We start from the raw sequence: 25,398 nt of genomic DNA, 5'->3' as shown, positions 1-25,398 counted from the left end.
TCTCTTTAATCCAGCCACTGTGACTGATTTCAAAAAGACTTTACAGCAAAAGCACCACAAATGATTATGGTAGGTCACCACCAAGGCACAGAAAAACAGCTATTTTTCCAGCCAAAGAGAGGAGTCTCAAAAAGCACAAATATAGATCAAATTATTCACTAACCTTTGATGATCTTCATCAGATGACACTCATAGGAATTCATGTTACACAATACATGTATGTTTTGTTCGATAAAGTGCATATTTATATCCAAAAATCACATTTTACATTGGTGTGTTATGTTCAGTAGTTCCAAAACATGCAGTGATTTTGCAGAGAGCCACATCAATTTACAGAAATACTCATCATAAACATTGATAAAACATACAACTATTACACATGGAACTTTAGATAAACTTCTCCTTAATGCAACCGCTGTGTCAGATTTCAAAAAAACTTTATGGAAAAAGCACACCATGCAATAATCTGAGTACGGCGCTCAGAGACCAAACAAGCAAAACAGATATCCGCCATGTTGTGCAGTCAACAGAAGTCAGAAATAACATTATAAATATTAACTTATCTTTGATGATCTTCATCAGAATGCACTCCCAGGATTCTCAGTTCCACAATAAATGTTTGATTTGTTCGATAAATTTCATCATTTATGTCCAAATAGCTCCTTTTGTTAGGGTATTTGGTAAACAAATTCAAACGCGTGTGCAAGTCCAGCCGAAAGGTCGGACGAAAAGTCCAAAAAGTTATTTTACAGGTCGTAGAAACATGTCAAACTAAGGATAGAATCAATCTTTAGGATGTTTTTTTTCATAAATCTTTAATAATGTTCCAACCGGAGAATTCCTTTGTCTGTAGAAAAGCAATTGAACTTGAGCTAACTTTCACATGACCTCGCGTCACGAGCTCGTGGAAATCTGCCAGACACCTGGCCCAATCCCCTCTCATTCGGCCCCACTTCACAGTAGAAGCATCTAACAAGGTTCTAAAGACTTAAGAAGTGCAACATGACCAATATCCCACTGTATCTTCGATAGGCCATGAGTTGAAAACCTACAAACCTCAGATTTCCCACTTCCGGGTTGGATTTTTCTCCGGTTTTCACCTGCCATATGAGTTCTGTTATACTGACAGACATCATTCAAACAGTTTTAGAAACTACAGAGTGTTTTCGATCCAAATATACTAATTACATGCATATTCTAGCTGCCGGAGTAACAGGCAGTTTACTCTGGGCACCTTATTCATCCAATCTACTCAATACTGCCCCCCAGTCACCAAGAAGTTAACAGCTCCTGCCCCCAAGCCATAAGGCGGCTGGACAATTAATCGAATGGCCACCTAGAAAATGTGTTTTTACACTGCTGCAAATTGCTGTTTATTATCTATGCAGAGTCACCTTACCCCTACCTACATGTACAAAATTACCTCGACTAACCTGTACCCCTGCACGCTCTGTATAGCCTCATTATTGTTATTTATTTATTTAATATTTAGTAAATATTTTCTTAACTCTATTTTCTTAAAACTGCATTGTTGTTTAAGGGCTTGTAAGTAAGCATTTCATGGTAAGATCTATATCTGTTGTATTCAGCGCATGTAACAAATACAATTTTATTTTATGGTGTCCTTGTCATCTTGTCATTCTTCAGAACCATTGTAGAGTGCAACAGCTGTGCATGTACCTTATTTCGCGCAGAGGGTGGGATCTCCCGTCTCACTTTGTTCATAGTGCAGGCCAATTACAGTGAAGTGAAGAAATTGTCCATGGTGACATTTGTCCCCTTGCCATTGTAAGGTTCCACAAGCCTCATTACCACATTTTCTGACACTCGCTCACCTGTTGCCTGATGTGGATATTTTCCTAGATATTGTAAGCTGTACAGCAGGTACAATTATGCTCACTCAGAGTAGACTGATAAGACTGTTTGGATTTGTTGGATTGATATAGGGTACATACCATTTTGAGATAATAACTAGAACAGATCAATACAGATCAAAACCAGGCCCGCCCTGTTCTCCAATCACAATTGGTGATTACATAATTATGCGTCATTCACTTCCTGTCGCTCATCAACTCACCCATTCACCTACTTTCTCCCCATCCTACTTTACTTAATTTATTTACTTATCTGTTATGTGTCAAATCAATTTCTGTATCGTTTGGTTCAGTTTCGAGGCAATTATTGGTGTGATTGGGAGGAGGGTGCAACAGGGGAAAACCATTACGAAAACCTTAAACTGGTTAGAACTCCAGTTCTGTTTGTGATATTAAGATTCTAACACTGACAGTGTTATGTAGACGTATTTAGGAAAAGTCCAGAATGGAGGGGGCATGACTTCAAAAATGTAGTAATACATATTTGTTTTATTCATGAGCAGTCAAAATGACTGCTTTAGCAGTTGTAGAGTTAAACATGGTGTATGTCTGTAAAGGGGATCAATTGAAAGGAGAGAATAAACCTCTCTCATGGTGCATTTACACTATGACATCCCCTCACACTAGGGTGTCACCAGTGTTTTATGTTAATGTCAGCTCTGGTGTTATTGTGTTTCCATCAGGATCATTAAAGTTCACAGTGGGCCATTGATACAGTATGTAAATGGAAGCTGAAAAGTACCAGTGGCCTGGGCTTGGCTCCAAGTTAGAGCAGGTCCACTGAAGCCATGGCCCAGTACAGTAGATGGAAACAGAAAAGTCTGAGCCTTTAGGCTATCAGCCTGAATACCTGGATGACCACATGCATGCATGTATGTGCGCACATACACAAACCACACGGAACCACGCTTCATACGTGATGAGTAACCTTGCATGAGACGTGTGTGTGTGTGGGTGTGTGTGTGGGTGGGTCTGAATCCCCCAAGTAGTCCTGGCTTTGGAGCTATTGTATTGTTGTCCAGGATGTCCTTCGGCATTAGGTCTTGGGCCTAGAAAGCGTTGCTATGGCAATCATGGGTGGAGCCTCACTCCAGCCTCTAGCAATGTGAGGAGGGGGAGAGGGGAGCAAAATAGAGCGCTGATGGCGCATTGCCACTAGGAATTTACCCTGGTGTTTTAAACACACATGTGTACACACACACACACACACACACACACACACACACACACACACACACACACACACACACACACGCGTCTTCATACTACTGCTAATGCTGAGGAGCTGCCCACATTATTGGATGAGTGTTCTTTGTGTATCTGTTATTGTGAGAGGTTTCTGTGGGGCAGAAGGAAGGCTGATTGGTGATATGAATGTATGGTGTGTGTGTGTTTGTACTGTATGCTTATGTGACTGTGAAGGATATAGTAAGATTCCCGATTTAGTAACACATAAAAAGTACTTTCTTGTTTCTTGTTTCAAAACATTATTTATAATAAGGGTTACATGGAGAAAATCTGACTTCTCTGAAATATAAATGGATGGTCCTCCCTTTAGCAAAATAAACTTTACCTAAACTCTCCCTGAATGCTAAAATAAAAAATCAAACTCCCTTATGCACAAAATAATAATTAAAACCAAGTGAATAGGAGAGAACATGTCTACCGTTTACTCTCACAAAGCCCTTTAAATATGTAGTTTTAGAAACTGTTTGTTTTGTAAACATTACATGGTAATGCCGGAATTCTGATAGAGCACAGGACTACGGGCCAGAAGGTTGTGGGTTCGCAGACCACCATGGACAAGAGTAGGGGTGGAAAGATCTCCTTTATGTTAAAAGTATTGCATGAACCTACCATCGTATTTGCATGTCAGAGAAAGAATTGCCTTTTATAAAAAAGCTGATGTGAGTTAGACCTTTAAACAGGTCAACATTCACAAGACGGCAGGGCCAGAGGACGTGTACTCCGAGCATGCGCTGACCACCTGCCAATTGTCTTCACTGACATTTTCAACCTGTCCCTGACCGAGTCTGTAATACCAATGTTTCAAGCTGATCACCATAGTCCCTCTGCCCAAAAACACTAAGGTAACCTGCCTAAATGATTACCAACCTGTAGCACTCACGTCGGTAGCCATGAAGTGCAAAGGCTGATCGTGGCTCACATCAACACCATTATCCTAGAAACCCTAGAACCACTCCAATTTGCATACCGACCCAACTGATCCACAGATGATGCAATCTCTATTGCACTCCAGACTGCCCTTTCCCACCTGGACCAAATTAACACCTACGTGAGAATGCTATTCATTGACTACAGCTCAGCGTTCACCACCATAGTACCCTGAAATATCATCACTAACCTAAGTACCCTGGGACTAAACACCTTCCTCTGCAACTGGATCATGGACTTCCTGACGGGCCGCCCCCAGGTGGTAAGGGTAGGCAACAACACAACTGCCACGCTGATCCTCAACACAGGGGCCCCTCAGGGGTGCGTGCTCAGTTCCCTCCTGTGACTCCATGGTCACCCATGCCTGCATGGCCAAGCACGACTCCAACACCATCATTAAGTATTCCCAACGACACAACAGTGGTAGGCCTGATTACCGACAATGATGAGACAACCTATAGGGAGGAGGTCAGTCACCTGGCCGTGTGGTGCCAGGATACCAACCTCTCCCTCTCCTACAGGAAAAGGAGGACCGAGCGGACCCCCAATCTCATCGACAGGGCTGTAGTGGAGCAGGTTGAGAGCTTCAAGTTCCTTGGTGTCCACATCACCAACAAACTATCATGGTCCAAACACACCAAGGCAGTCGTGAAGAGGGCACGACAAAGCCTATTTGGCATGTGTCCTCAGATCCTCAAAAAAACTCCCCTCTTTTACGCTGTTGCTACTGTCTGTTTATTGTCTATGCATAGTCACTTAAACGCCACCTACATGTACTGGTACGTACGTATGTATGTAGCCTCGCTATTGTTATTTTACTGCTGCTCTTTTAATCATTTGTTATTTTAAAAAATATATATTTTATACATAACACTTATTTTTCTTAAAACTGCATTGTTGGTTAAGGGCTTGTAAGTAAGCATTTCACTGTAAGCTCTACCTGTTGCATTCGACTCATGTGACCAAATTAAAATTTGGTTTTATTTGAAAGCTTTGTATTTTATTATGGATCCCCATTAGCTGCCTCGGCAACAGCTATTCTTCCTGGGGTCCAGCAAAATGAAGGTAGTTATATACAATTAAAAACATTACATTACATTTCACAACACATTAAGTGTGTGCCCTCAGTCCACTACTCTACTACCACATACAACAAAAAAGCCATGCGTACATGTGCGTGTGGGTGGGTCTGAATCCCCCAAGTGTGTGTGTCTGTGCGCCTGTGTGTGCGTCTCTCCACAATCCCCTCTTTTCCATAATGTGTATTTTTCTGTTGTTTTTTTAATCTGATTTTACTGCTTGCATGAATTACCTGTAGAGTCCATGCCCAGACGAATTGAGGATGTTCTGAGTGCAAAAGGGCTGCAATTCAATATTAGGAAGGTGTTCCTAATGTTTTGTACACTCAGTGTATATTGCTCTAGTCAAAAGTAGTGCACTATTTATGGGATATGGAGTTATTTGGGACACATTCATATTGTATGGTTGTGCCAATATAAATTAACAGGATCTCCATGGTTGTGCTATTGTGCATTAGTTTTATGGGAATATAGATATGGTCACCATAGAATGTATGTCTATTACAAATGGATTATTTGTAAACATACCGGAACAATCATGCAGACAAGTGAACACAGTAGTTACAAACAGAAAGCTGTGACTTGTTTAGACAGAGAGAGAGTGGACGGTGTGTGTGTTCTTATATGTGACTGTTTCTTTGTATATGTCGTTGTGCTTACGTTTATGTTTGTCAGTGCACATACAGGATGTACAGCACAATGCCTGGCTATTTATCTAACTGTAAGCATTTAAGCCCTATGCATGTGTAAGTGTGCCACTTTATTTTTACACAGTTTACTGTTCTTTTAGTCAGCACCGTACGTCAGCTCATACTTTTTACTTTCTATGTGTGTCAAACTAAGATGCTTAGTCATGGTCAAACTCAGCGTCCGTTTTACACCTCCTCCCCCTTCCTCTATTCCTCCACAGACGACCCGAGAACAGGATGTTAATGCTTGATGGAATGCCTGCAGTCCGAGTCAAAGCCGAGCCCCTGGAATCGGAACAAGGGGTAAGAGAGCAGTTGTTTTCCAGACAATTCCCTTTTTTTCCTTTCTTTTCTTTCCTCCTCCCTGCAATAGCCCTATAATTACTCTCAGGCTTGAGAGTGAGAGAGGGGGAGGGAGGGACAGGGGGAGAGTAGGAGAAAGGGGGAGCGAGAGAGAGGAGAGTGAGATTGAGTGACAGAAAGAGGGAGGGAAGTAGAGAAAGAGAACGAGGGGAGGGAGAGAGAGGGAAGAGAGTGCAAGGACTTGGAGGAGTAGTTGGAGAGTGTGGTGGTGAGGAGGAGAGGGGCCAAAGCAGCTGGGGTAGGAATGTATAGAAGACTTACTGTGAGGTTGCTGTAGCCATCAGGGAGTCCATGTTGGCAGGGGGCAGAGGAAAGATTTCAATTGCATACTCCTCACGTCTTCTGTCCTCTCTCCTCGTCTCTCAAAACCCATTGGATGAGAAAGCCAGACGTCCCTCCCCTCTGACCTTCTCCTCCAATGGGTTTTGAGAAGGAGGCAAGGGGGAGAGGAGAGAGGACGCAACGAGTATGCAATTTAAGATTCTCCCAGAGTCACTGCTTCAGGGAGAGACATGGAAAACTCCCAAAACTATGTATCGCTCTCTCTTGCTCTCTCTTTCTCACTCCAATTCAAAATCAAAACACACACACACACACACACACACATCACAGTCTCAGCACTGGGGTACTAAAAAACCCTGCAACCCCACATGGCCCACGGGCTCCGGTTGCTGTAAAACGGCAACATTTTCTCTCAGCCTCATGGAAAAATGTGTAGAATAACATGAAATTAGCTTTGAAATTGCCAAACTCTCTCAGCCTCAATGCAAAATGTGTAGAGTTGCATGAGATTAGCTATACAACTGCACATTTTCTCTCTGCCCCATGGCAATATGTGTAGAATTGCAGCAAGTTAGCTTTAAAAAAGCAGCATTTTCTCTCAGCCTCTGGCAAAACATGTAGAATAGTATAAGAGTAGCTATTAAACTTCACATACACTCACATTCACATACACTTTGCCTTATGGCAAAACCACAAAACTGCAGTGCGCCACTGAGTCTGTTTCTCCCTAATTTACTGTATGCTGGAATATGTATCTTTCTCAGCCCTATGCCTAAAACCAACCAACTGTCTTTCCTCCATACAAACACACTATAATCCCTCCATCTCTCTGTCCATCTCTCACACGCCTACATACAGTCTCTCTCATCCTTCTTTCTCTCCCACCCTGTCTCTCACTATACTCCTCAGACAGACCTTTAGTTTCAAACTTAAGTTTGATTCAAGACTGGCATGAAAAGTTAATGTAGATTTATAGTCAGAACAAATTGTAACAACTGCTTCAACAATTTCGTTATACTGTATGTAACAATATGAGTCCTAGCAGAATAAGAAGTGAAAAACAAAGAAGACTCTCTCCCTCTCTCTCTGTCTCGATTATCTTAATACACTTCCTATTACATGATGCTCTTGCCACCTGAGCATACCTTCCATCCAAACTGTGTGACCACAGTATGCAAAAAACGGACATTTTTCATGGGCGTTAAGTCCGTTTCATCCTTTGCTTTTCCGATCATTTGCATAATTAGTTACCTTTTCTATTTAACCTTTATTTTGTCAAGTAGTCAATGCTGAAACCAAGGTCTCTTTTCCAGATGACACCTGTATAGCACAACAATACACATTAAAATACAATAAACACATTCATATACACATTAAAATACACATTATTATGCACAACAATATGCCAAAAGCAAGACACATTCTTTAGTAAAAAGGTACCCTAACAACTATCTGAAATGCCCGAGAGGCACCAATTCCTCCAATTTTAAAGTGCATTGTAGATCATTCCACACGTAAGGTGCAGAAAAATCAAAAGAAGATCTAAGATGCCGTTTGACGGGCTGCATGCTGTAGTGTAGGAAGTGAAGTGTAGGTCTTGTACCATTCCTCTTTGCAGCAGGCATAGCAGTTTGTCATTTTGTCATTGAAATTAGTTTTGGCCGCTGGGTCAAGTCTTTGTGTACTATTACAGGAGTCCAACGTTATGTTATATTATTGCTTTTGCCCAAACATAAGTTAAATGCTCTTTGGTCTAAAAATGAGTCAGCTAAAGTAGATACATGAATTGGTCTTCTGCTTTGCAGAAGCTGTTGCTAGGTTACAACAGAGCTTTGTGTAGCGGTTACAACTGTGTGTATGTGCATAAGAGTCCAGCCCATGTTTTATTTTTAGTGATGGCTGTCGTCAGTAGATCCAGCTATGATTTATTTTCGTTCAAGCGTTGTCAATAACTTGTTGATTCTAATACATTTTGTAACAGCAGACATAATGTCCGTGATAGGCTTGGGGTCAATTCTGAATTAGGTTGGGAATTGGTCTTTAATTCATTAATTTGAATTGGCCACACCCCACAGGAAGCAGAATTGGAATTGAATTTCAATTCAATGAAGTGACATTAAAATGGCTAATTTATTCCATACATCATCATGCACCTGTCTATTGTTATGTTTAACCTCTAAGGGATCGGTGTCCCTCCACCGGGAAGGTTGAGCTAACGTGCGCTAATGTGATTAGCATACAATTGTAAGTAACAAGAACATTTCCCCAGACATAGACATGTCTTATATGGGCAGAAATATTCAATTATTCTTAATCTAACTGCACTGTCCAGTTTAAGGTAGCTATTACAGTGAAAAAATACCATGCTATTGTTTGAGGAGAGTGCACAACATCAAAAAACGTATCACGGCAACTGGTTTGATACATTCACCTCTGAAGGTAAATAATGTACTTACATTCATTAATCTTGCTCTGATTTGTCATCCTGAGTGTCCCAGAGATGAATGTAGCATAGTTTTGTTTGATAAAATACATTTTTATGTTCAAATGAAGGAACTGGATTCTACAGTTTGAACCCCTGGTGTGTCTGGCTCCACACCCACCTCGCCCAGCCATCTAGATGTGTGAATGTTAGTGTATAAGCTAATGATCCATCATGTATGACATTCCTGGCAGTGTGTCATACCATATCATTTTGGGATGTTTTCTACAGTTATGTACTTGAAAATGTATCATTTAATAATATATTGTCCCAAGCTGGCATAGCAGTCCTTTGTCCTCGTCTTGTCCTGTGTCTATACAGTACTGTATATACACGTATTTACACATTTTCCTCGCATATCTTTTTATATATATTTTTCTAAAAATCTCAATTTCAAAACATTCTCCTACAACCCGCCTCACCAATTTAAAAAAATAAAGTATTATTCACCTCAAATCTGAAATCCACAATAGAAGCTAACCAGAAGCTAACCAGAAGCTAGCCAAAAGCTAGCCAGAAGTATTCCGCTAACCACAGTTGGTGGTCATCAGCTATCCTTTAGCTCGAAAAGCTATCGCCAGTTTTGTACAACGTGACTCAGACAAGGCAATAACCCCGGATTTCTACCGCAAGCTCTGGACATTTACACCTGGATTTTGCAGCAAACTAGCTGCTATCCGAGTGACTATTGCTTACGTCTGTCCCGGAGCAAACATAAATTATTCCGGAGCTAGCCAGCAGCCACTCCTGGGCTACAATCACCTATCCGGACCCGTTTTACTGCCGATGCAGAGCCCCACCGGGCTTTCACGACTGGACTACCGACGTTATCTGCCCGAGGGAGTTATCCAACTGGCCCCTCCGTCGCGACGTTACCTGAACACCCATCTGCGGCCCGCTAATCATTAGTTGTCTTATCGGCTGCTATCTGAATAGGTCTATTGGACAATGCCACGCAATGACATCACCTGGTTTCAATGATGTTGATGTTTCTAGTGACAATATCTCTCTTATCATCACTCAATACCTAGGTTTACCTCCACTGTAATCACATCCTACCATACCTTTGTCTATACATTATACATTGAAGCTATTTTGTTGCCCCCATAAACCTCCTTTTACACTCTGTTCCCGGACGTCCTAGACGACCAATTCTCATAGCTTTTAGCCGTACCCTTATCCTACTCCTCCTCTGTTCATCTGGTGATGTAGAGGTGAGTCCTGGTCCTGCAGTGCCTAGCTCCACTCCTATTCCCCAGGCGCTCTCTTTTGATGACTTCTGTAACTGTAATAGCCTTGGTTTCATGCAAGTTCACATTAGAAGCCTCCTCCCTAAGTTTGTTTTATTCACTGCTCTGCCAACCCGGATGTCCTACCCGTGTCTGAATCCTGGCTTAGGAAGACCACCAAAAACTCTGAAATCTCCATCCCTAACTACAACATTTTCAGACAAGATAGAACGGCCAAAGGGGGCGGTGTTGCAATGTACTGCAGAGATAGCCTACAGACTTCTGTCCTACTATCCAGGTCTGTACCCAAACAATATGAACTTCTACTTTTAAAAAACTCTCTAAAAACAAGTCTCTCACCGTTGCCGCCTGCTATAGAACAACCTCTGCCCCCAGCTGTGCTCTGGACACCATATGTGAACTGATTGCCCCTCATCTATCTTCAGAGCTTGTGCTGCTAGGTGACCTAAACTGAAACATGCTTACCTCTTGAAGCTAGAGGGACCTATTTTCATTTTTGGAAAAATAACATTCCCAAAGTAAACTGCCTATTTCTCAGGACCAGATGTTAGAATATGCATATAATTGACAGCTTAGGATAGAAAACACTCTAAAGTTTCCAAAACTGTACAAATATTGTCTGTGAGTATAACAAAACTGATATTGCAGGCGAAATCCTGAGAAAAATCCAATCAGGAAGTGACTCTTATTTTGAAACCCCTGTCTTTCTATGCATCCTTATTGCCCATTGAAAGGGATATCAACAAGATGTCTTTTTCTGTGGCTTCCCTACGGTGTCTACAGCCTTTAGACGTAGTTACAGGCCTTTATTTTGAAGAATGAGCGTAAACGTCCACATTGCATAAGTGGTCAGTTGTTGGCTCTCAGTGTGATTTTTGTGCTAAACAGAGAGGTAGCCATTTTTCCTCCCGGTCCTCGTGAAAAGCCAACTGTCCCGGTTGATATATTATCAAATAGATATTTGAAAAACACCTTGAGGATTGATTATAAAAAATGTTTGCCATGTTTCTGTCGATATTATGGATTTAATTTTGAATTTTTGTCTGCGTTGTCGTGACCGCTATTTCCGGTGGATTCCTAGGCATAACGCATCAAACTAACGAAGGTATTTGGATATAAAAAATATCTTTATGGAACAAAAGGAACATTTGCGGTCTAACTGGGAGTCTCGTGAGTGAAAACATCCGAAGATCATCAAAGGTAAACAATTAAGGGCAGTCAGGTCTGGAGAGAACCAAGGGCTATATTGGTTCCTGGTTCTAAATTTCTTGAATGGGGCATGCTTATTTAAGATGGTGAGGAAGGCATTTAAAAAAAATTGCCAGGCATCTTCTACTGACGGGATGAGGTCAATATCCTTCAAGGATACCTGGGCCAGGTCGATTAGAAAGGCCTGCTCGCTGAAGTGTTTCAGGGAGCGTTTGACAGTGATGAGTGGAGGTGGCTTGACCGCTGACCCATTACGGATGCAGGCAATGAGGCAGTGATTGCTGAGATCTTGGTTGAAAACAGCAGAGGTGTATTTAGTTGGTTAGGATAATATCTATGAGGGTGCCCGTGTTTACAGCTTTGGGGTGGTACCTGGTAGGTTCATTGATAATTTGTGTGAGATTGAGGGCATCAAGCTTAGATTGTAGGATGGCCAGGGTGTTAACCTTCAGACATATAAGTTACCAGACCCGGACTCAGGTATGGCTAACCCTGGAGATCCCTCCAATCTTCACAGAGTTAGTATAAGCTTTGGTTTTTTTGCTCCTCTCGTGGAATTATCTAAAAAAAACTACTTAAACTTGATGAAGTTGGTGCCTCTTGGGCAATTCTGTTGGATGTTAGAGGGTCTTTTTTTTTACTGAAGAATGTGTTTGTTTGATATGATTGGGTTTTGCTTTGTGTTTTATGTTTGCTTTTCATGTGTAATTGATGAGTATACTTTGCCCTCAGAACAGCCTCATTTCATCGGTGCATGGACTCTACAAGGTGTCGAAAGCATTCCACAGGGATGCTGTCCCATGTTGACTCGAATGCCTCCCACATTTGTGTCAATTTCGCTGGATGTCCTTTGGGTCGTGGACCATTCTTGATACACGGGAAACTGTTGAGCATTAAAAACTGATGGAAAGAGCATCTGTTCTTAATGTTTTGTATACTCAGTGTAGCTATGTATAGTGTCACTGTTGTTTATTGATGTGTTCATGCAAGGCTTTTCTGCAAAGAGACCGTAGTCTCAACATGAGAGATGCCTGCTGTCGGAGAGATGTGCTTTGAAACAAATACAGTGTTATACACTGCTCCAAAAAATAAAGGGAATCGAACAGCCCCCGTGATATGCAACTTTTCAGTGAAGTCAGAAACCAATATACACAGGCAGTTAGAAAAGCCAAGGCTAGATTTAACATGCAGAAATTTCCTTCCTGCAACTAAAACTCAAAAAAGTTCTGGGACACTAAAGTCCTTGGAGAAAGAACACCTCCTCCCAGCTGCCCATTGAACTGAGGATAGGAAACTCTGTCACCACCGATAAATCCACTATAATTGAAAATTTGAATAAGCATTTTTCTACGGCTGGCCATGCTTTCCACCTGGCTACCCCGGTCAATTGCACTGTACCCCACACAGCAACTCGCCCAAGCCTTCCCCATTTCTCCTTCTCCCAAATCCAGTAGTCGTGTTGTCTGAGATTCCCAAAGATTGGAAAGCAGCTGCGGTCATCCCCTCTTCAAAGGGGGAGACACTCTTGACCCAAACTGCTACAGACCTATATCTATCCTGCCCTGCCTAAAGTCTTCGAAAGCCAAGTCAACCGACCATTTCGAATCCCACCGTACCTTCTCCGCTATGCAATCTGGTTTCAGATCTGGTCATGAGCGTGGCTGAGGTGCACCCAAGGTCCTAAATGATATCTTAGCAGCCATATTCATTGACCTGGCCAAGGCTTTCGACTCTGTCAATCACCACATCCTCATCGGCAGACTCAATATCCTTGGTTTCTCAAATGATTGCCTCGCCTGGTTCACCAACTACTTCTCTGATAGAGTTCAGTGTGTCAAATTGGAGGGCCTGTTGTCCGGGCCTCTGGCAGTCCCTATGGGGGTGCCACAGGGTTCAATTTTTGGCCCGACTCTCTTCTCTGTATGCATCAATGATGTCGCTATTGCTGCTGGTGAGTCTCTAATCCACCTCTACGCAGACGACACCATTCTGTATACTTCTGGCCCTTCTTTGGACACTGTGTCAACAGCCCTCCAGACGAGCTTCAATGCCATACAACTCCCTTTCCGTGGGCTCCAACTGCTCTTAAATACAAGTAAAACTAAATGCATGTTCTTCAACCGATCGCTGCCTGCACCTCCCCGCCCGTCCAGCATCATTTCTCTGGACGGTTCTGACTTAGAATATGTGGACAACTACAAATACCTAAGTGTCTGGTTAGACTGTACACTCTCCTTCCAGACTCACATCAAACATCTCCAATCCAAAGTTAAATCTAGAATTGGCTTCCTATTTCGCAACAAAGCATCCTTCACTCATGCCTCCAATACCCTACTCAATAAATTGTATGCAGTCTGTCACAGTGCCATTTGTTTTGTCACCAAAGCCCAATATACTACCCACCACTGCGACCTGTACGCTTTCGTTGGCTGGCCCTCGCTTCATACTCATCGCCAAACCCACTGGCTCCAGGTCACCTACAAGACCCTGCTAGGTAAAGTCCCCCCTTATCTCTGCTCGCTGCTCACCATAGCAGCACCCACCTGTAGCACGCGCTCCAGCCGGTATATCTCTCTGGTCACCCCCAAAACCAAATCTTCCTTTGGCTGCCTCTCCTTCCAGTTATCTGCTGCCAATGACTGGAACGAACTATAAAAATCTCTGAAACTGGAAACACTTACCTCCCTCACTAGCTTTAAGCACCAGCTGTCAGAGCAGCTCACAGATTACTGTACCTGTACATAGCCCATCTATAATTTAGCCCAAACAACTACCTCTTCCTCTACTGTATTTATTTATTTATTTATTTTGCTCCTTTGCACCCCATTATTTTTTATTTCTACTTTGCACATTCTTCCCCTGCAAATCTACAATTCCAGTGTTTTACTTGCTATATTGTATTTACTTCGCCACCATGGCCTTTTTTTGCCTTTACCTCCCTTATCTCACCTCATTTGCTCACATCATATATAGACTTATTTTTCGACTGTATTATTGACTGTATGTTTGTTTTACTCCATGTGTAACTGTGTTGTTGTATGTGTCGAACTGCTTTGCTTTATCTTGGCCAGGTCAAGGCAATTGTAAATGAGAACTTGTTCTCAACTTGCCTACCTGGTTAAATCAAGGTAAAATAAAAAAAAAAATTGACCAATTCGGCACATTTGAGTAGACTTGATACAAAATATTGTCCAGTTTTGAAATGCTTCACTGGATCAATCTGAAACTTTGCACACACACTGCTGCCACCTAGAGGCCAAAATCTAACTTGCTCATTAACTGCAATAATACATTATGGCCTTTCTCTTGCATTTCAAAGATGATTGAACAAAACAAATTCAAAAGATGCGTTATCTTTACCAGATCTAATGTGTTATATTCGCCGACATTAACTTCACATTTCCACAAACATCAAAGTGTTTCCTTTCAAATGGTATCAAGAATATGCATATCCTTGCTTCAAGTCCTGAGCTACAGGCAGTTAGATTCGGGTATGTTATTTTAGGTGAAAGCTGAAAAAAAGGGTCAGATCCTTCCATGTTTTGAAAATTTTAATTTAAAAAATGAATCCTCCTAAACATAGTTTTAAATAATGACAGTGGTCTGGAAATACTGTAAGATTATTTTGTAGGTTGTCTGTAATAATTCACTTACATGTAATTAAATATGAAAAAAAATACATTTCCCTGAAAGCATTATATCGAACACTCCAGAATGGATGGGAACAACCTAACATATTATGACAAACATGCACAGAAAATACTGTTTGACATATTTAAAATCTTATCTGGATTAGTTAGAAAGATGTGGCAGATGCTTTAGCCAATCAGAAAGAGTTTTTCCCCACAAAAGGGTATTATTACAGACATAAATACTTGTTATTTTCATCAGCTGTCTGGGTGGCTGGTCTCAGACGATCCCGCAGGTGAAGAAGCCAGATGTAGAGGTCCTGGGCTGGTGTGGTTACACGTGGTCTGCGGCTGTGAGGCTGGTTGGACATACTGCCATATTCTCTAAAATGACATTGGAGCTGGAGAGAAATAAACATTAAATTCTCTGGCAACCGCTCTGATGGACATTCCTGACAACTGCACATTTTAGAGTGGCATTTTGTTGTCCCCAAGCACAAGGTGCACCTGTGTAATGACCATGCTGTTTAATCAGCTTCTTGATATGCCACACCTGTCAGGTGGATGGATTATCTTGGCAAAGGAGAAATGCTCACTGGCAGGGATGTAAACAAATTTGTGCACAAAATTGGAGAGAAATAAGCTTTTTGTGCATATGGAACATTTCTGGGATTTTTATTTTAGCTCATGAGACACGGAACCAGCACTTTACGTGTTGTGTTCATATTTTAATTTAGTATATATTTTTAATTGCTCAAAATAAGTGACCAAGCTGTATTGCTAATTCTGGGACACACATTGGGCTAGGCTACTGGTTAAAGAAATATAAGAGGAATACAGAGAGGATGGAAGGGAGAGAGGCCAGTCTAGATTCCAGCAGAGATGCAAGAAGGGAACAGTGAAGACAGAGATGTGTGAGTTAGAAGTTAATCAATAGGCTGGGCTATTAATCCATTATTCGTATGCTGGCCTGTATATTAGGCCTAGCCTACGACAGTGAATTAGGCGACCACTAAGCAAGCCAGAGACAATTTGTTTTGTCTGATACACATCTTGTGCCAATGAATTGAAGTTGAACATTGCCAAATGGTCAGTTTAATTAAATGTGCAATAAAGTATTGAGCCTAGGCCTATTTAATGAAACCTTGGCTGTTGATGTAGGCAACAGATCACAAAGCAGGGAATCCCCAATTCCCCACTGAGGTTCTTCTTGGAAATGGCAAGTTCACTTTATCATCAATAAATGCATATCAAGTGCGCTGTCCAGCAGCTCACAGCAGGATGGGGTGTCTTTTAAATTAGGAGGGACGTCTAAAGTGGATCGCAAAAAACATTATGATCACATTTCCTCAATTTAAATTTTAGACCTACTGTACGGGGACACCTATACATTTGGCAGCCAAGCATGAGTGATCATTGTAGCATTTTATCGTCTAGACATGATGTTGAAATATCTTCAAGCTTAGTTTGAAAAAAACTAATGCTGTGCATATCTTCCTCTGGAATAAGGCAATTGCTGGGACAATAATTACATAACCAACTTCTCTATTAATATTATAGCTGTCTCTCTCTCCCCCCTTTAAACCTTCCTGGTCAATTCATTTGATAGGCTACATAATTTTAGCATTATGCTTTAATGTAGCCTATTCCTACTTTCTGATCGACTACGGCCAAGATTTGAAGTTGTGTCTTAGTTTTAAATAGGAGAAGTGTGTCTGAGGTGCGGTGGTGATTGAAGGGCCCTTTTAGGCTTTGTGTGTGTGTGTGTGTGTGTGTGTGAGAGAGAGTTTGCTTATTCTCTATGTCCATTCAGAAAGTTTCTAAAGTAGCCTGTCTGAACTCCATCCCTCAACTCCTTAAGAGTCTATTGAAGCACCTGTGTGTCAATCTAAATAACGTGATAAAAAACAATCCCAATCTAAATCCATCAGTTTATAGCGGCATCTCAATCCACCACATCTGCCTATGCCTTCTGCATCTGCGGTGGAAAGTGGCAGAGCTACAGTGCTGTTTGTTGACCATGAGACATCCCGGAAATCTCTATTCTCAGGAAAATGTCTGTAGAATCCTAACAGTTTGGCCAACTAACCACTCTATCGAAAGGGGATACTCTCAAAAACATGATGGTGTTATACGTTTTCCTTTACGACCCCCACAAGTGTCACGGGACGTGAGTGAAGCTGACCAATACAAATGTATATAAGTATCGAGGTAGTTTTGTGCCAACAAAAAAGGGGTTAAATGTGTCCAAAAAACACATTTCTTGAGCTTCTTATATCTCCTAGATATAGGACAGACACATCAAAAACGTGTTCCTTATGAAGTATTATTTGACTGTCTTTTTTGCCATTCATGAATGTGTTATTCAATGCGTTTCTATGGGCTAAAAAGTAAAGGCCAGATATGAAACTATTAGAGATTAATAAGAGGATGGACAAATAATATAACTGATGTGTAAATGCAAAAATGTAAGCAAGACATGACGATCAGCGTATGTGTAAGGAATTACGACAGGTGGCCGTTTTGCTTTTCTTTCCCCTCCTTACTGGGATGCAACTGAAACAAACACAGCTCAATTGAATCTTGTATGCTAATATTTTCCACATCATTATTTCTCTATCTCATTATAGAGTCCTCTCTACCCACTTTGAACAATATGATCTTGCATTGACATTGCCTTCTCACAAGGAAATTACCTCAACCAGATCCTAAATGTATTGTTTGTTTTTGTTCTTAAAATTCTATATTGAACCAAATTTGCAAAAACACACCATGTTCCATAAAGTTGTCATGGAAATGTTTTTTCCAACTACCATTCAGCAACTGAGCAGTAAATCCGGCTGTATATTGAATATTAAGATTGCCCAAAAGACCAGTCTCTTTGGCAAATGACAGGAGTGGCAAGGAGTGGAATCCTAGCCACAAAGGCAATTACTCAGACTATGCTACGCATAGCTGGTTTAAAAAATATATAAAAGGGCATAACACAGTGTGTATTTACTGATGGTGTTAAATCCGATCATCTGGACAAAACATAGATACATGGTTGCAAAGGGCATCAGTGTCTTAACAGAGCCATTTGCCAAGGCAGGAAACTCTGAGCACAGCCCAATCCATAAATCTGTCATTGGCTTCTGATTAAATTACATTTTCAGAGAACCGCTAGTTGCAATTTCAATGAGGCTCTCTTGTTCAGATATTGGTAAGTGGACTGGAGGCAAGGCATGAAAGGGATAATGAAACCAGTTGTTTGTCTCATCCGTTTTGTGAAAGTACCTGTGTAATTGTGCATGTACTTTGACATTGTCCGTAAGCATGAGTTCATTTGCACACAAAAAATCATACAATGATGGAAAGAGGTGTGTTGTCCTTGTTAATGCAGCCAGAGAAGCGCTCCAAATTCTTAATCATAGCCTCAATTGTGTCCCGTACGTTGAATATAGTTGCGGAGAGGCCCTGTAATCCTAGATTCAGATCATTCAGGCGAGAAAAAACATCATCCAGATAGGCCAGTTGTGTGAGAAAATGATGGTCAGTAAAGAAAAAGTTAAGCTTGTCTCTCAATTCAAAAAGAAGTGTCAATATTTTGCCCCTTGATAACCAGGGCATGTTGTAAAAGCGTTACATGGCCGCTGCCCATATCATTGCATAGTGCAGAAAATACACGAGAGTTCAGGGGCCTTGCTTTAACAAAAAGTTAACCATTTTCACTGTAAACGTATTTCAAATCAAATTTTTATTTGTCACATACACATGGTTAGCAGATGTTAATGCGAGTGTAGCAAAATGCTTGCTGTCAGGCATTCCCTTGGCAGCAAGAGCCTCTCGATGGATGATGCAGTGTACCCAAGTGGCGTCGGGAGCAAATGCTTGCACACGCATTACCACTCCACTATGTCTCCCTGTCATGGCTTTTGCGCCATCAGTACGCATACCAACATGAGCAGCAGCTTCATTTGGCTACATATGGACCGTTAGTGGAATTCCTGAGAGAGAGTAACGGTTAATGTGATTGAATGTTAATTATTTGACTAGGCTACCTGCATTTGACATTTTGTCATTATTTCGCTGAGCAGTAGATGGTTTAATTTTATTTTTGGTAGTGAAAAGAGTGTCACGCCTTAGATATCTTTGTCTTCTTTATTAGATTGGTTAGGTCAGGGTGTGACGAGGGTAAATATGTGTTTTTGGCCTGTCTAGGGTTTTTGTATGTTTATGCGGTTAATCTAGTCTAGGTGTTTTTATGTCTATGGTTGCCTAGATTGGTTCTCAATCAGAGGCAGCTGTTTATCGTTGTCTCTGATTGGGGACCATATTTAGGTAGCCATATGCCTTGGATAGTTTGTGGGTTATTGTCTATGTGTAGTTGCATGTCAGCACTCGTAATATATAGTGGCACGGTCGTTTTGTTTAGTGGTCTTTCTTTAATTAATTAAAGAAGAATGTATTCATATCACACTGCACCTTGGTCTCATCGTTACGACGAATGTGACAACGAGGCTACTCAGGTGGGGGAAAAAAACTCACCCAAGTGTATAGCCCCTTTGGAAAATATAATTGGACTGTTTGAAAATGTGAAGAAAAAATGTATATTTATATTTTTTAAAGGGAATCACATTTTTACTCGGCTTACCCCCGACAGCATTGCACGTACGTACCCCAGTTTGGGACTACCTGGTCTATATCATGGGTTTACTGCAGGGGACATTTGGGGAAACATCTTTGGTGGGATTTTTTCATGTTAAATATCATTATTTTCATGAATATCACTAACCGCAACAGAATAGAATTGTGGATACAATTTCGATGTCTCTGTGTCCAGTATGAAGGAATATAGAGGTAGTTTCACTAGCCAATGCTAACTAGCGTTAGCGCAATGACTCACAGAAATAATTAACATGTTAGCTTTTCCAGTTCACTCGACTCTGGGGAAGTAGATAAAGGACTTTATTGATTAAATCTATCCCTTTAAGGATAGAAATTACAGTCATTGGAGGGAGAGGTTTTTTCTGTACAGAAAATTCTTAGGTGGGCCATCTCAGTGGTAATTTTCAGGATGGAAAAAAAGTTTCCATGTCAATTTAAACAACCAAAACCAGATAGAAAAGATATTGACTACTGTATATACACTACCGGTCAAAAGTTTTAGAACACCTACTCATTCAAGGATTTTTCTATATTTTTACTAGTTTCTACATTGTAGAATAATAGTGAAGACATCAAAACTATGAAATAACCGATATGGAATCACGTAGTAACCAAAAAAGTGTTAAACAAATCAAAATACATGTTATATTTGAGATTCTTCAAAGTAGCCACCATTTGCATTGATGACAGCTTTGCACACTCTTGGCATTCTCTCAAACAGGTTTTATGAGGTAGTCACCAGGAATGCATTGCAATTATTAACAGGTGTGCCTTCTTAAAAGTTAATTTGTGGAATTTCTTTCCTTCTTAATCCATTAGAGCCAATCAGTTGTGTTGTGACAAGGTAGGGGTGGTATACAGAAGATAGCCCTATTTGGTAAAAGACCAAGTCCATATTATGGCAAGAACAGCTCAAATAGCAAAGAGAAACGACAGTCCATCATTTAAGACATGAAGGTAGGTCAATACGGAACATTTCAAGAACTTTGAATGTTTCTTCAAGTGCAGTCACAAAAACCATTAAGAGTTATCATGAAACTGGCACTTATGAGGACCGGCACAGGAATGGAAGACCCAGAGTTACCTCTACTGCAGAGGATAAATTCATTAGAGTTACCAGCCTCAGAAATTGCAGCCCAAATAAATGCTTCACAGTAACAGAAACATCTCAACATCAACTGTTCAGAGGAGACTGTGAATCAGGCCTTCATGGTCAAATTGCTGCAAAGAATCCACTACTAAAGGACACCAATTAGAAGAAGTGACTTGCTTGGGCCAAGAAACACGAGCAATGGACATTAGACCGGTGGAAATCTGTCCTGTGGTCTGGAGTCCAAATTGTCCTTGTGAGACGCGGTATGGGTGAACAGATGACCTCTGCATGTATATTTCCCACCATAAAGCATGGAGGAGGAAGTGTTATAGTGTGGGGATGCTTTGCTGGTGACACTGTCTGTGATTTATCTACAATTCAAGGCACACTAAACCAGCATGGCTACCACAGCATTCTGCAGCGATACGCCATCCCATCTGGTTTGGGCTTAGTGGGATTATCATTTCTTTCAACAGGACAATGACCCAACACACCTCCAGGCTTTATAAGGGCTATTTACGAAGAAGGAGGGTGATGGAGTGCTGCATCAGATGACCTGGCCTCCACAATCCCCCGACCTCAACCAAATTGAGATGGTTTGGGATGAGTCGTACCGCAGAGTGAAGGAAAAGCAGCCAACAAGTTCTCAGCAAACTGACTAGAATTGCTGGGAATTAGCTTCAAAACTGCACAATTTCCTCTCCGCTTACTAAAATAATGCCAAGATACCTTTTTCTAGCTAATAGACTGTTAGTTTACACTTCCTCTTTCAATGAACTGTAGGGATGTCAAAATACGTTAACTGTCTACCAAAACTATTCATTTTAAAATGTTGATTACTTCTACTTGCCATTGTCATTCACCTGATTTTTTGTTGTTGTTGCTAACATATGATGGGTGACCATGGGTTACATATGTTGGGGGTCCTTGGGTCACCAGTTAGCCTGGGAAAGAAACGTTTTAAAACCTCTGGTCTATATGAATGCAGTTGCCACTGTATTTACTCTTAGAACTACCCATCCCGGATCCGGTATATTTGTCATCAGCAACGCTGAATAGCATAACGCAAGAGTCAAAAAATATTACTAGAAAATATTCATATTCATGAAATCACAAATAAATAAAAATATAGCAAAACACAGCTTAGCCTTTTGTTAATCACCCTGTCGTCTCAGATTTTGAAATGATGCTTGGTCACGAAAATCAGAAAAGCAATCAAATTAACCGTTTACCTTTGATGATCTTCGGATGTTTTCACTCACGAGACTCCCAGTTAGACAGCAAATGTTCCTTTTGCTCCATAAATATATTTTTTATATCCAAATATCTCTGTTAGTTTAGTGCGTTATGCCCAGGAATCCACTGGAAATAGCAGTCACGACAACGCAGACAAATTATATCCATAATGTCGACAGAAACATGGCAAACGTTTTTTATAATCAATCCTCAAGGTGTTTTTCAAATATCTATATCAACCGGGACAGTTGGCTTTTCACTAGGACCGGGAGGAACAATGGCCGACTCTCTCTTTTGCGCAAAAAATCACTCTGAGAGCCCCCACCTGACCACTTATGTGATCGTTCATGCTCATTCATCAAAATAAAAGCCTGAAACTATGTCTAAAGGCTGTAGACACCTTAGGGAAGCCATAGAAAAAGGAATCTGGTTGATATCCCTTTCAATGGTCAATAGGGATGCATAGGAACACAGAGCTTTCAAAATAAGAGTCACTTCCTGATTGGATTTTTCTCAGGCTTTTGCCTGCAGTATCAGTTATGTTATACTCACAGACAATATTTTTACAGTTTTGGAAACTTTAGAGTGTTTTCTATCCCCAGCTGTCAATTCTATGCATATTCTAGCATCTGGTCCTGAGAAATAGGCTGTTTACTTTGGGAACGTTATTTTTCCAAAACTAAAAATAGTGCCCCCCCCTTCAAGAGGTTTTAATTAAAGCCATTAGCTGCAGTTTATCATCATTATGCTTTATTCCGGGTGATAGGTTCAGTACACATTATTGCATTTTGTATCAGAAAGTAAGCTGTCCATCTTTGAAGTCTCGTAGAACGACGCATTGCCCTCTTTTTGTAAATAAAGCCCTCTTCCAAAACGTCCATCTTACCTCATTGTTAAACTTCATATGTATAAGTTACCAGACCTGGATTCAGGGATGGCTAACCCTGGAGATCCCTTCAATCCCCACCAAGTGAATCTGCTTTTAGTTATTTTTGTCCCTCATATGGAATGATCTCCAAAACTCAATTCAGGTAGAGGGCCTTTTTACTGGAGAATGTGTTTCATTTGTTTGTGTTTTGCTTTTTATGTATTGTATAATTAATGTCTATATAGATATGTATAGTGTAGTTGTTGTTTATTGATGTGTTCTGCAAAAGAAACCATGGTCTCAGGATGACCCCTTGGCTAAAGGTTAAAAAAAATAGCATAGCATTTAGCATAGCTAAAATATTGTCCCAAAATAACCTTCTATGTCCTATAGCCATTGTGACTTTATATAGATCTGAACAGATTTGATAAGTGAGGGGAACAATCCACCTAGCCAGAGAGTGAAGTGAAGCTTTAACCATAATTGCATACACCTGTCCAGTCCATCACAATTGACGGGACATACATAAAGGAAAGGGCTTTAGTACAGACTTCGGGAAGATCTCAATGTAATATTCCTCACGTCCTCTCTCCTCTCTCCACACACATCCCTTCTGACCTTCTCCTCCAATGGGGTTTGAGACAAGAGAGGACGTGAGGATTATGCAATTGTTCCCAAGTGATCTGAGTGAGTTTACAGTGCATTCGGAAAGTATTCAGACCCCTTCCCTTTTCCCGCATTTTGTTACTTTACAGCCATATTCTAAAATTTAAAAAATACATTTTCCTCATTAATCTACTCACAATACCCCATAATGACAAAGCGAAAACAGGTAAAAAAACAAACATTTGTTCTTAATTATTCAGATCCTTTGTTATGAGACTCAAAATTGAGCTCAGGTGCATCCTGTTTCCATTGATCATCCTTGTTTTGTTTCTACAACTTGATTGGAGTCCACCTGTGGTAAATTCAATTGATTGGACTTGATTTAGAAAGGTGCACACCTGTCTATATAAGGTCCCACAGTTGACAGTGCATATCAGAGCAAAAACCAAGCCATAAGGTCGAAGAAATTGTCCATAGAACTCCGAGATAGGATTGTGTCGAGGCACAGATCTGGGGAAGGGAACAAAACATTTCTGCAGCATTGAAGGTCCCCAAGAACACAGTGGCCTCCATCATTCTTAAATGGAAGAAGTTTGGAACCACCAGGACTATTCCTAGAGCTGGCCGCCCGGCCAAACTGAGCAATCGTGGGAGATGGGCCTTGGTCAGGGAGGTGAGCAAGAACCCGATGGTCACTCAGAAAAAGCTTGTGAGTTTCCCTGTGGAGATGGGAGAACCTTCCAGAAGGACAACCATCTCTGCAGCACTCCAAGGTATCAGGCCTTTATGGTACTCCTCAGTAAAAGGCACAGGAAGGCCTGCTTGGAGTTTAACAAAAGGCACCTAAAAGACTCTCAGACAATGAGAAACAAGATTCTCTGGTCTGATGAAACCAAGATTGAACTCTTTGGCCTGAATGCCAAGTGTCAAGTCGGGAGGAAACCTTGCACCATCCCTACGGTAAAGCATGGTGGTGGAAGCATCATGCTGTGGGGATGTTTTTCAGCGGACTGGGAGACTAGTCCGTATTGAGGGAAAGATGAAAGGAGTAATGTACAGAGACATCCTTCATGAAAACCTGCTCCAGAGCGCACAGCCAAGACATTACAGGAGTGGTTTCGGTAAATGTATCAATGTCCTTGAGAGGCTCGATCGAACAGACCTGAAAATAGCTGTGCAGCGACACTCCCCATCCAACCTGACAGAGCTTGAGAGGATCTGCAGAGAAGAATGGGAGAAACTCTCCAAACACAGGTGTGCCAAGCTTGTAGCGTCATACACAAGAAGACTCGAGGTTGTAATCGCTGCCAAATATACTTCAACAAAGTACTGAGTAAAGTGTCTGAATGCTTATATAAATGTGACATTTCAGTTTTTTTTTTAATACATTTGCAAAAATGTATAAAAGTACTGTTCTTGCTTTGTCGTTATGGGGTATTGTGTGTAGATTGATGAAGAAAATGTGTTTAAGCCATTTGAGATCAAGGTTGTAACAACAAAATGTGGAAAAAGTCAATGGGACTGAATACTTTCCTAATGCACTGTACATAGCTCTCTATAGTAAATGCTAATAGTTGTAAGACAATGGGTTACTGGTTGATTGGGGACTGAGCATATGGCTTTCCTATAGGCTGCATCTCAATAGTTAGAATTTGCCTCCTCTTCTTATCTCCAACCCTCCATGTGCATTAACATTAGAAGGTGAAAGCACTTTGTGGTAATCATCCAACTTTTTGCTTTCACCTATGCTGCTTTTCCAGATCAGTGTAGATATACGAGATAAGAATAGGAATTGAAGACACTTTAGACTATTGAGACACAGCCCTAGTGTCTGACCGTGAGAAAAAATGTGAAATCCCATTCCTGATAGCCATCTGCCATATTGCTTTCAGCTGTGCTGTGCTTTCAGATTATTA

At 41.0% G+C, this 25,398-nt stretch overlaps 1 protein-coding gene across 1 annotated transcript in view; it reads left to right on the top strand.

The window, feature by feature from the left end:
* Positions 1–25,398, top strand: part of LOC110519945 (Krueppel-like factor 12) — a 137,491-nt gene that overhangs the window by 35,114 nt on the left and 76,979 nt on the right. The window contains exon 2 of the mRNA XM_021596836.2: positions 6,039–6,120. Coding sequence (XP_021452511.1) covers positions 6,055–6,120 — 66 coding nt within the window. The 5' untranslated portion in view covers positions 6,039–6,054. The remainder of the gene's footprint in view (positions 1–6,038; positions 6,121–25,398) is intronic.

Source organism: Oncorhynchus mykiss, chromosome 3 (assembly GCF_013265735.2).
Source record: "Oncorhynchus mykiss isolate Arlee chromosome 3, USDA_OmykA_1.1, whole genome shotgun sequence".
In the NCBI taxonomy this organism is placed as follows: domain Eukaryota; kingdom Metazoa; phylum Chordata; class Actinopteri; order Salmoniformes; family Salmonidae; genus Oncorhynchus; species Oncorhynchus mykiss.
This window is presented reverse-complemented; position numbering and strand designations above follow the sequence as displayed.